At 38.4% G+C, this 12025-nt stretch overlaps 1 protein-coding gene and 2 long non-coding RNA genes across 3 annotated transcripts; all 3 read left to right on the top strand.

Annotated features, from left to right (window-relative positions):
- The first annotated feature begins 5932 nt into the window (after positions 1 to 5932).
- Positions 5933 to 7593, top strand: LOC114820045 (histone-lysine N-methyltransferase SUVR4-like). Its single transcript, XM_070809206.1, has 5 exons — positions 5933 to 6250; positions 6581 to 6828; positions 7224 to 7296; positions 7381 to 7431; positions 7531 to 7593. The coding sequence occupies exons 1-5, from the start codon at positions 5933 to 5935 to the stop codon at positions 7591 to 7593; spliced, it is 753 nt and encodes a 250-aa protein (XP_070665307.1).
- A 122-nt stretch (positions 7594 to 7715) lies between these two features.
- LOC139189960 (uncharacterized) lies at positions 7716 to 8699 on the top strand. The gene is made up of 2 exons (XR_011573796.1): positions 7716 to 7824; positions 8264 to 8699. It is a non-coding gene; the product is annotated as an uncharacterized lncRNA (long non-coding RNA).
- A 1851-nt stretch (positions 8700 to 10550) lies between these two features.
- On the top strand, positions 10551 to 11920 carry LOC139189990 (uncharacterized). Its single transcript, XR_011573915.1, has 2 exons — positions 10551 to 10791; positions 11058 to 11920. It is a non-coding gene; the product is annotated as an uncharacterized lncRNA (long non-coding RNA).
- Positions 11921 to 12025: the final 105 nt, after the last annotated feature.

The raw sequence follows: 12025 nt of genomic DNA, 5'->3' as shown, positions 1-12025 counted from the left end.
TACGTAATGACTCGTCTGGCTTCTGGCGGATAGTGTACAAGTCATCTGCAGAGTGCAAGCGATCGATTTGGAAAATGTGTTGGGAAACAAATAGTTTCCTCAATTCCTCAAATGAGTCTACCGTCTCAGGTGTAAGACGACAATACCAATTTAGAGCTCCACTAGAGAGGGTGGAGGGGAAGAGAAGACATCGCTCTTCGTCGGTGTGCATCCGGTATGCCATGGTGGACTCAAAGAGGTTAAGGTGCTCAATCGGGTCCTCTTTTCCAGTATAAAGTTGCAAGCCAAGCTTTTGCTTTGTCTTTGCTTGAAGGGGGGTGTTGAGGATCCTCCTTGTAAGAGGGCCAGGCCTGGGTTGGTTCCAGTCAGGTATTTCAGCCTGACGTTCAGCCTTCAACTTGTTTACTTCCTCAAGAAGTTGTAGGACAAGGGGGTCCTGAGCGGAGTTATGTGTCACTGGAGCTTTCTTTCGTAAATCTCCATCTCCTATTGGAATTAGGAAGGTTTGATCAAGGGCATGTGATTTTTCCCTGGACTCGCTGTACTGGCTTCCAGGGTATGTCTGTCGGAACACCTCTGAGTCCCCTGTACCCTCATGTCTCTCTAGGACTTGTTGCCCCTTCCCCAAATTGGTGGCCGGCTTGGGCCGTGGCAGGGGACCGAGTCTCTCAGAAATCCTTGGGTCATTGATCTTTGAGCTTATATGGATGGAATTCTCTCGACGTTGCTTCAGGAAATCCCGACAATCGCGAAAGACGGCTTTCGATCCTTCTGCCCCTTCAGCAAAGAGGTGTCTCCCTCCACTTCTCATGGTTCGGGTCGAAGCAACTGGGTTAAGAGAAGCCTCATGTTGATTATCAAGTCGAGGGGTAATCTGTTCCCTATCAGGGATATCTATGTCGAATGCATGTGACCCTCCATGTTGGAGGGCACCCAGTTGATGGTTGACTTCCACGGGGGCAACAAGCTCTCCCACGGGGGCAACAAGCTCGCGTGTCTGAGCTTGCCTAGCTTTGTGGAGTGTCTCGAAGAGCTTCTCATATTGCTCCTGGAGGACCTCATTCCTCATTGCTATCTTGTTGTTCTGAGCTTCCAACTCATCGACTTTAGCTTGAAGAAGAACTCGTTTTCCTTCCTTCTTTCGTTGTTTCGCACTATGTGCAAGGGGGGTGTCATTCTGTGTGCTGTGGCTTCCTTCGCTTCCCATGTTGGAGAGGGATGCCTGATCAAAAGAAAGTGTACGAATGATAGAAACCAGCTTGACACAGCTGAAGAGGGTAGGAATAAGTGTCGTTTCCCACAGACGGCGCCAAATGTTGATGCACAAAATCAGCGAAGACTTTGGTACAACAGAAAGTGTCAGGTTTTGTGACCTTCGCTTGGTTGCTTCGGTCACTAGTGAGGATAAGTACGTAAATGAATAGAGACAGAGAAGCAAACACAGGATGTACGTGGTTCACCCAGATTGGCTACGTCCACGGAGTAGAGGAGTTCTTATTAGTAGTGAAGGGCTTACACAAGTACAAAGGATCAAGCTCTCAATTTAGTGAGTTCTTGTGAATGATTTAACACAAAATGGCATTAGGCAATATTGTGGGGGAATGACCCCTATTTATAGAAAAACTTGTAGCTTTGTCACATTGACATGTGTCATGTTATGATTGGTTCTTGATGTCGACACGTGCTGCGCTCTGATTGGCTTCTAATCTTGACACGTGTCGAGTAGTGATTGGCCTCCTGGTCGGAGGGGAACTCTTCTGGGTCCTTGACAGTATAGCGTTGGCCGGTGTTCGGTAGTTTCGGGATTGGTCAAGTATGGTACAAACAAAATTGTTCACACACACAGTGTGTGCTCATCGGCTAGTATCCCTCTAATATAGCTGACTAACTAACTGCATCTTAACAATACACTGATCGCTCCTTAATCAATGGAGTAACAAAAAGAATGATGTAAACCTAATTTTCCCTTTTTTCATATTGTTTTTAAAATTTTAAAAACTAATCGCTCCTTAATAAAACACAAAAAATAAAATGAAATTGTTCATACACACAGAGTGTGTGCTCATCGGCTAATATCCCTCTAATATAGCCGACTAACTAATTGCATCTTGTAACACATGCTACCATCATCACATTACATTGATTGAACCTCACAAACATATGGATAAATCATGTGACACTTCGCATCACCTTCACCCTGTGTACTCTTAACAGATTGAACTCGAAAACAGAAGGCCTTGAATTTCAATGAAGTATCAATAGGCTGTCCACAACATAGTAGAGTGTATCAAAGAAAATTTATAAAAGCATGCTAAAAATTGATATACCACAATCAGATCAATACCTATTAGAGTTTGGCATCTAACAACAATAACATCAACACAAAAACATACCGATCACTGGCAATAAACATGCTACATAACATCACCTGCCTAAACATGCCACAGACATCACAAACGTAAGTGACAAAGGCCGGAGATGTAGTCATCTAAACTGCAAACAAAGAAATCATCATCGTGATTTGTCTCGGTACATATTATTAAACAAAGGGTGACTGTATTATTTACATTTCAATATGAAATGATTCTGTATCATCTTAGGTTAGTTGTACAATACCATGAGCGAGGATTAGATCCCTCTAACACAGCTCACTCACTTAATTGCATCTTAACAATACACTGATTAGTAATCAGACGGTTTAACCTTGTGACATATGCCATCATAAACATGATGCATGCATCGATAACGTTTCACGAAGATGAGTAAAATCAATTTGTTATGAATGTTTTGTTGGAAGTTTTGAGACTCTTGTCCCACATTGGTGAAAACAAGATTCCCAAGTACCTTTATATATGTTTTGTCTTCTACTATATTAGTTAGGTGTTCGATTATTTGGAATGACGATTGAGGCTTAGGCCACCAATTGTTGGATTGGGCTTGATGATTATACCATAATATTAATATAAATTAATATTAATTAATCAAGACAAGGGCCTTGGCCTTGGGGCCTAAGAATTAAAATTTATCTGATCAATTAGTTTTAATTTCGAATTAAGTTTTTAATTAAATTAATTAAAAACGTTTTGATTAAAGATATAACCTTTTGTAGAGAGTTGTAAAGCTTCAGATACATCCAAAAAGTATTTGAAGAGGTATGAAAGAGCCTATATAACTGGAGTCCTCAGTTCATCATCAATCATATTTTCTTCTTCATTTTCTTCCGTACAAACTTTCCAGAGAGAGTAAACACACAAAGCAATTCGCTAGAATTCTATAATCCAGTGCGGGTTGTAGGATTAGGTAGTTGTATCCTGGTCGAGCAGACGTTATAGAACCACAAGCACAAGAGTGGGACAGAATTACTGTTCGAAGGACATAGCTTTTACGCTAGCCTCTACCTTCTGTAATCAAGGTAGTACGGTTGATATTCTTATATTAATTTCTGTATTTATTGCATACTTTTCATTTTGTACAACAAGTACTTTTTGTGAAATAAAATTGTGAATTTCAAGTTCTATTTATTTCTGTTATTTTGTTTATTTCTGAATTGTTCTCCAACATGTTTGTCATGTTTTAACCTATTTACATTAATAGTGTAGAAAGTCAAGTAAAAATCACTTTAGGGGGAACTATATTTGGTAAAATATGTCAATATTAGAACAATGGCAATAGAATTGAAATTGCAGGCCAAAGAGTTAAATGGTAAACTGCCATAGATTTGAGGCAACATAATCCGGTTTCTACACATGTATATACTGCTAGCGAAGAAGCTTTCAATTGATTATCTCCAAGTAGCACAAATACTTCTGCGCACCCATTTGTATAAACCGGGAATATGTTTATATTTCTTCTGTTGCTAAAAAGGTTTATTTTTACTCTTATCATGAGCAAAAATACATCACTTACGAATGAGCAAAAACCTATTGGATCAAACCGAAAACTGATAATTTATTACACACGCAAAAAAAAAAAAAAAAAAAAAAAAAAAAAAAAAAAAAACACTTGGTCATATCTTTGTAATCTTAGCTAACCAAGTAGACTAATTATAATAATGCACAACATATATACATTTGACTGTTGTTTAAACTGGGATTTGAAAGAATCAAATAAACAGTAATCTTTAAATTAAATACAAAAATAAAACAGAAACAAAAACAAATCTAACTGGATAGCGTTCCTAATGTCTGACTCAGAAAGCAAGTCAACCCCATAAACCTAGTAATTTACAATAAGCCAACAACATAAAAAATAAACAAAAGAAAAAGTAAGATCCTTACAGAAATCTAAGGATCCCCTTGATGCCTTGGAAGTTGGAACCAATAAACTCAAAAAAGACCAAGAAGCAGAAGCTCAAAAACAAAAATAGAAAACAAAAGGCCATTGGGAAAGAGAGAGTCTTTGCCTTTTACTTCCGGAAGAAGAGAAGGTCGTGATGGATGTGGACGTCTGAGAACGCGGATAATTGGAGTGACTCAGTGCGTTTGAAAACTTCACTTCTTAAATAAAGTGACTATACTGAAGAATTTGATTAATCAAACAAAGATTGTCAAATCAAAATCAGTCTCTCTTTCCTCTCTTTTTTCTCTCAAATCATAAGAAAATTTTCCGAAACTTTTACTCTATGAGCTCCACACGCCACAAACATCATATGCTCTTTTGAAATAGATTTTGCTGAGGGTGAGCTCCACACGCCACAAACATCATATGCTCTTTTGAAATAGATTTTGCTGAGGGATCTGGATTGTTTGCTCTCCCTATTCCATTCCTTTCCCAATCTTTTCTATTTATGTGGTCACAGTTAAGCTACGTCAACATTTTATATTTCCATTGCTTTTTGTCTTACTATTTCTATAAAAAAAAAATATAAAATGTTAACGTGATTTAACCATGACCACATACATATGAGAGGATGGAAAGAGTATGGGATGAGGAGGTCAGATAATCCAGGTCCCAGCCAGCTATACCCCGTCTAGTTTTAAGTAGGGTGCTTGTTTTGTAGATGTCATGTTCTACTGTGAAGATAGGACTTGACTTTACGGTTTTTCCATGGCACCCATCGCACATTACAATCCTGGCCGTTCACTTTTTATTGAGCACTCCTGCTTGAATGATCCGGAGATGATCCGATCTCTTGATGTGCGGGGACGTATTGAGAGTTGTCTCACATTGGTGAAAGACAAGATTTACTATGTGCTTATATGATCTTGGACTACTCTCCATATTACCAATTGGTTTTATAGTGGATTTATAACGGAATCGGAAAATTGAAATCCAACTTGCATGCCTCTGTACATTAGACGAAGGACTGTATGGTCAAGTCAGACGAAAAATTCCCATTAAAAAAATAAAAAATAAATAAATTCATCATCTTCCAACGATCTCAGAGCGATCGGATGGGTATGGAAAATTGGGGGATTGGATGTTTCAATCCACTTGTAAAGTTGTAGTTGATAATTGACTTGAAAACCAATTTGTACTAGTCCTTGCCTTTCATATTTTTTGTTTTGAAATACGGAAAAGAAGAGAAAAGAGAAGCTGCCATGGAGTTTGATGGGCCTGAAAGACCAGGTAAAAGACTGCATTCGGTTGTCTAGCTCTTCCAGATTCGTCTGGAGGTTCAGCTGCGGGTAACCCATGATCATCCTCTTCTGAAGTGGGTACAAGTGCTAGAGACCTCACTGGTTGAGGTAACCATGTTTCAAGACCGAAGAATCGGCAATGTGGAATAGAACAATCACAGGCTGAGTTAAATGGTGTGGATTCAAGCAGTCCCATCACTCGTGAGGGCAGGACGGCATTCAATTTTTTCCGTGACACTACAAAATCTACAGAGAAAGTGAAAATATCATTGGTAGACGAAACTGGAATTGAGTGCCTTCCAAAGTTGAATTATATACCGCAGAATATTATCTAACAAAATGCCAATGTCAACATGTCGCTAGCTCGGATTTCGGTTGAAGATTGCTGCACTGACTGCTCTGGAGATTGTCTCTCAGTGGCAATACCATGTGCATGTGCTCGTGAAACCGGTGGAGAGTTTGTGTACACAGCACAAGGCCTGCTTAAAGAAGATTTTTTAACAGCTTGTGTCAAGGAACCGGAGGCGCGCAACTTTGTTTATTGTCAAGACTGTCCCAATGAGAGGTCTAAGAACGAGTACTACCCCGAAAAATGCAAAGGTCACCACATCAGGAAGTTTAATAAAGAATGCTGGAGAAAATGTGGATGTGACTTGTCGTGTGGAAATCGGGTAGTATAGTGAAGAGATGCTTTTTAACTGTTGGGTGTCCAAAGACTCCAAACTATTACTGTCTTGTATATTATTAAGGAATTTACTAGTTGAAGCTGCATAATATTTCAGCAAAATTTTTATTTCTTTGTTTTAGTGCTGTTTTAATCTTTTAGTTTCTTCGTGAAGCATCCACGGAACAACAATGAGCACTAGTAGCTCTCCCAAATTTGTTTTCATCGTTAACCTTACGAATTTTCATTTTTTTCATGAGGCGTTATGTTGGTACAAACATTCCATTCGAAGTTCGTACTTAATCCAATAAGTATTTCTTGTTCTGATTTGCTTCAGGTGTTTGTGACTCCTGAAGGGAAAGGCTGGAGTGTTAGGATACTAGAGGTCTTGCAGAATGGGGCATTTGTCTGTGAATATGTTGGGGAGATACTGAACAACAACGAATTGTACGAGAGAAATACCCAAAGCTGGGAGCTAAGAGACATACCTACCCCGTATTGCTCAGAGCAAATTTTGAAGGATGACGATGCCCTTTGTCTTGATGAAACATCTCATGGAAATGTTGCCAGATTTATCAATCATAGGTAATACTCCAATTCCTGTGGATTTATGTATATTTTGGTGACTTTGTTCTTTGTTATCGTTGTCTTAGGCTGAGCAGGTCATCTATCTCATTTGTATGTCTTTATAAATTGCATATTTACCTGCAATTTTTTTAATCCTTAGTACGCTTGCCATTTTGGTGCTATGGTTTGGAATGGAGGAGTCTTGGCATAAGTTAGCAAGTTCACCACTAATTCCAACCGAGTTACAAAAACGAGTAGAACTTCTTGCGTTGTATTAACTATTAAGAGCAATTGTCATATTCATTTATCTCAACAAAAATCATCTAAATCTGAAGTTTTTAATCAATAGCTAAGCTTGCGAATCGTCTGCCTGTACTGAACTTGTGTTTGTTTGGATTTTCTCGTAATTCCAGTTGCTCTGATGCAAATTTGATTGATATCCCAGTTCAAGTGGAGACCCCTGACCGTCACTATTATCACATACGGGTTCGGTTGCTTTCAATTTCAATTCTTACACACTAATTACACTGGATGAAAAAGCATCTGAGTACCTTATTTGTGCGTATGCAGTTTGCATTTTTTGCTACGAGGAAAGTGAACGCTTTTGAAGAGCTGACATGGGTGAGTGAGCGCTTGCCTACTGTTGTATGTTTGCTATAACTTATCCGTTATGGTAGATGTTTTTGTGTCCATAAAATGATGAGGAAAATCGTTTTACAGGATTATGGTATTGACTTTGATAGAGGTCGCACTTGGTGCGATGCCAAGTGCCTTCGCCCATGAGCGGTAGGTCTCGGGTTCGAGACTTGGGAGCAGCCTCTCCATAAAATGGGGGTAAGGCTAGCCGACATTCACCTCTCTCAGACCCTGCGTAAAGCGGGAGTCTTGTGCACTGGATACGACCTTTATGGTATTGACTTTGATGATCATGGACATCCTATAAAGGCATTTTCGTATAACTGTGGAAGTGTACCTTGCCGGGGAATAAACAGAATGGACGGAAAGAACGCAGAGGTAAACTAAAACTACACATGTTAGAAAATTCCCAAAAAGGGTGTTCGAAGAATCATAGCCGTTCTGTTTACTCTATGCGCTCCATACGCCACGAACATCATATGCTCTACTGAAATATATTTTGCTGAAAGCAGCTATACCCGGTCTAGTTTTAAGTAGGGTGCTTGTTTTGTAGATTTCATGTTCTACTGTGAAGATAGGACTCGATTTTTCGGTTTTTCCATGGCACTGCTCGCACATTACAATCTTTTCAATAAACTATAGACTGAAACCAACATTGGGATATCCCTGAACTGAGAAGTATAGAAGATGAATGAATTTGAATGTGAAACAAAAAGGGTCAATGCATATTATGCTCCGGCCTCCAGTCACAAACGTTTAAGTTTATCTACTTCAAACCCTCTTCGTTGCTGGTAATTGTTGCTGTGTTCGTGTGCAGGGAAAAGATTAGTGTTGGGGTAGCTGATGGTAACTATCACTGGTACCGAGTACCCGTGGCTGATCATCCGAGTATGGCAATGCTTCCGAGCTCCGAAACTGGAGAATTTTGTTTTGAAGTAGGAAAATGTAAGCAGAATGTTGGAGATGAGCTTCTGTAGAAGCTGTACAAGCGTAGTGTTTTATACACACAAGATGATAGTAACTAAATCTTGTTCTCATTCAGGTTTGAGAAATGACCTTATGTTTTTCCAATTTTGGTAAGAAAATGTCCAACCAGCTAGGCTGCAAGTGTGTCTAACATTTTGCCCGCCTGCCTATGTAACTATGTCAATTTAATTTGTATTGTAGTTTTGTTGACGGAAATTTGTAATTTGGTGACCTCCTTCCAACACAATTTCACCGCTACTTAAGAAGAATATGGTTTTATCATTTAAGTTCGAACTCATTCAAGATTAAATAAACTCTTGACCTAAATATCCGAACTTGTGAAACTAGATAGTAGCAGTGAACTTAACTTGTAGAGTTTTATTAGCGGTGAATTTATGTCGTTGTGGAACTATAATGACATTAACTTTCAACACAATTTCACCGCTAGACCGAGAGGACAATGTCATAACTTCCAACACAATTCACTGCACCAACACAACTCAAACCGTTGACCATTGGAAATAGTGTTTTTGCTCACCACCTTCCCATTGATTATCGTTTGTTTAAAATATTTCAGCTCGAAATTTTGAAATACATTCCAACTAATAGCGGAATCGGAAATTGAAATCCAACTTGCATGCCTCTATATTTATAGAAAGGGCAGTATCGTCAAGTCACATGAAAAATCCCCACTAAAAAAAATAATAACAATAGCAAAATTTTTGCAATACTATTAGTTTAAGAATGTGAGTGGGTAATTCTTATCAAATCTAAGATATTTTTATGGAATTCTACCATATATTTTAGACTATATATTATACTATTAGAATTGTAATTCTATTGTCATAAGGAATTTCCCTCCTACCATAAATAAAAACAGAATGAGATGACATAACCCACCTCAAATTACACACATCTCTCTTTTCTCTTGGTGCGGCCACACCCCTCCCTAGGGATGGGCAATGGTTATGCGGACGGGTAACCGCGGTTAATTTACCCATAATCGTTTATGCTCATACCCGCATAACCGTTTACCCGTTGGGTAATTGCCTAAACGGTTATACCCATACCCATAACCGTTTATAAATGGTTAACCATACCCATAATCGCATACCTATTTAACCGTAACCGTTTAATACCCGTTTACCTATTTATCCTTTTTAACCCGTTTATCTTTTTTTTTACCATTACCCTTTTTTCACCCGTCTACATGTTTTTTAACAACTTGAAAATTAAAAAAAAAATTGTCATAAATTTTTTTTTTGATAATTAAACACCGTTATAGGTACATTCATCATACATTTCCATATTTTAATTTTTCAAGTCCTTATATTATTCCAATAATTGAAATAATAGTTTACAGACGATATTTTTAATTATTACCAATGAAGGTAAATATAATATTTGCTAAGTATTATTGGGTTACAAAAATTGTTTAGAAGACATTTCTGTAAAAGCATTTATGTCAATTTCATGGTTACCTGCTAGGAATTTAAATTAATTTGGCAAATTCCTTGATGATGAGAATCATCATTCCTATAGTAGTGTTATTGAGAGAATGACCGATGAATTCCTTACTAATTTATTGGGTGCTAAGCATTATTAGATCGAGAACATGGTTTGGGTTAGTTTTATATATATAAAATAAATGGGTAAACGGTTACCCGTTTATAACCGTGGTTAATACCCATAACCGCCCATTTAAATTTCGCGGGTAAACGGTTATACCCATAAACGTTTATTTATCTAAACGGTTACCCATAACCGTAACCGTTTAATTTAAATGGATGGGTAACCGTGGTTACCCATATGTATTTGCCCATTCCTACCCCTCCCTTTGTCTAAATTAGGCCTATAACAATAATAAAATAAATAAAAAATCACATTGAAAAAAGCTAGTAAATAACAATAATACAGAGCACAACCGAGTTACCCAACCCCCCAAAAAAAACCCGTTCTATCTCCCTCTCTCTCTGAAGCGGCCAAGCCTGTTAGGACCACATGGTTTGGGCCTCTTAGCTCTTTCTTCCAGCCCATGCTTGTTAGCCCTTAACTAAATCTCTCTCAAAGCCCAGCCTGTTTGATTTTAGGGTTCCCTTTTCAAATTGTATATAAATAATACGTTGTAATCTGAGAAAGGGATGATGAGTGAAATTGACTCTTCTTCCCTTTTCCGTCTCTATTCCCTTTCTTGCTCCTTTACAATTTCTGCACTTTCTCTGTTAATTACTGTCTTTCTTGTTTGTGGACCGATTGGGCGTACCAATTGGTATCAGAGCCCGTCGTTCGATGGGCAAAAATACTCAGTCCGCCACCTCCTCGGATCCGGACGCGGTCGCCGCTGCCATGGACTCTCGCCATGAACACCTCCGCTCTCAGGTGGAAGGCGTCTGTGATTCTCTTGCAGCTCTTGAAATTATTATATATATATATATATATTTACATATTTTGAATTTACATATTTTTATTAGTTGTGTTAGATCTCCGCTTGCAATCTGTGTATGTAAATTCATGTTTTCTAGTTTTTTTTTTTATATTTTATTTATATATATATACACACACGCACAGCCGGGCTTTGTATTTATTTGATTTGAATGAGATCGAGAATACAACGTAATTAATCATTTCAATCCGGTGACAAGCAGGTGATGAGAAGAAAGAAGAAGACAATGGTGGATGCTCCTTCCGTCAACTCGAACTTGAAAAAATAAAAGAGCCTGTTGAAGACTCCCTGAGTCTGACTCAACCCAATACTCCAGCTTCAAAGAAGAAGGAAGAAGAGAATGGTGAATGCTCCGAAAAGTTCGTTGAAGACTTCCTGAGTCTGACTCAACCCAATTAATACTCCATCTTCAAAGAAGGAAGAAGAAAAGCTTTGCGAGAAGGGAAGGATCTTGAAGAAAGAGTGGGACAAATGGGTATCTGAGTGGAAGCAGTTGCACAAAGAAGAGAAATGGCAGAGGCAATTGCTTAGAGACGGAGAAGCAAGTGATGAGGAAAGTGAAGAAAAGGTGCTGGTGCGCACTGTACGGGTGCGTTTTGGTTTCACTCATGAGGAGCGAGTGCCGAAGATGGAGATGATTAAAAAAGCATTATTTTGAGAACAAGGATAATGTAACGGGAGTCGAAGCGAATCTTGTTCATTTCTTTAACAGCATAACAATCGGATTGGAAACGGAAGAAGATTTCTTTTAAGCCGTGTTTAAAGCTGCCATTCAAAGTGATGTTAGCATTGGTCCATCTTTTAGAGTTGATACGATAATCAACGAAAAAGTTGAGTATCATCAACGCAATTTCATCCCTCTGTACCAAAAGACACAAAGATCCCTCTGTACCAAAAGACACAAAGAGATGATAGAGTAATGCGAGAAAGGACATCATTTGTTTGTCAGGTATCCAACTATCTTGGAAGGCTTTAACCGTGGACTTGTTATATCTAAATTATATCTAAATTGTCCAATGTAAGTGTTTATTGTTAGTCAATTACATGTTTTTAATGTTTTTTTAATGCCTATGGATGCCATTCTTTTAATGTAGGATACGTTTTGATAAAGTGATGGATAAGGGATTTCGGTTAGCTATCCAGGGCAATACTGGACCTTACTTGTTACAA

This window comes from Malus domestica, chromosome 12, assembly GCF_042453785.1.
Source record: "Malus domestica chromosome 12, GDT2T_hap1".
In the NCBI taxonomy this organism is placed as follows: Eukaryota; Viridiplantae; Streptophyta; class Magnoliopsida; order Rosales; family Rosaceae; genus Malus; species Malus domestica.
Note: the sequence above shows the minus strand (reverse complement) of the source record. Positions and strands in the feature narration are given on the sequence as shown.

Bases quoted from the DNA above. Each gene is read 5' to 3' on its own strand.
- LOC114820045 (XM_070809206.1), top strand. From the start codon at position 5,933: ATGTCGCTAGCTCGGATTTCGGTTGAAGATTGCTGCACTGACTGCTCT. The intron at 6,251-6,580 runs GTAGTATAGTGA...GATTTGCTTCAG, and splicing joins ACTTGTCGTGTGGAAATCGG to GTGTTTGTGACTCCTGAAGG. The intron at 7,432-7,530 runs GTGAGTGAGCGC...ATCGTTTTACAG, and splicing joins CTTTTGAAGAGCTGACATGG to GATTATGGTATTGACTTTGA.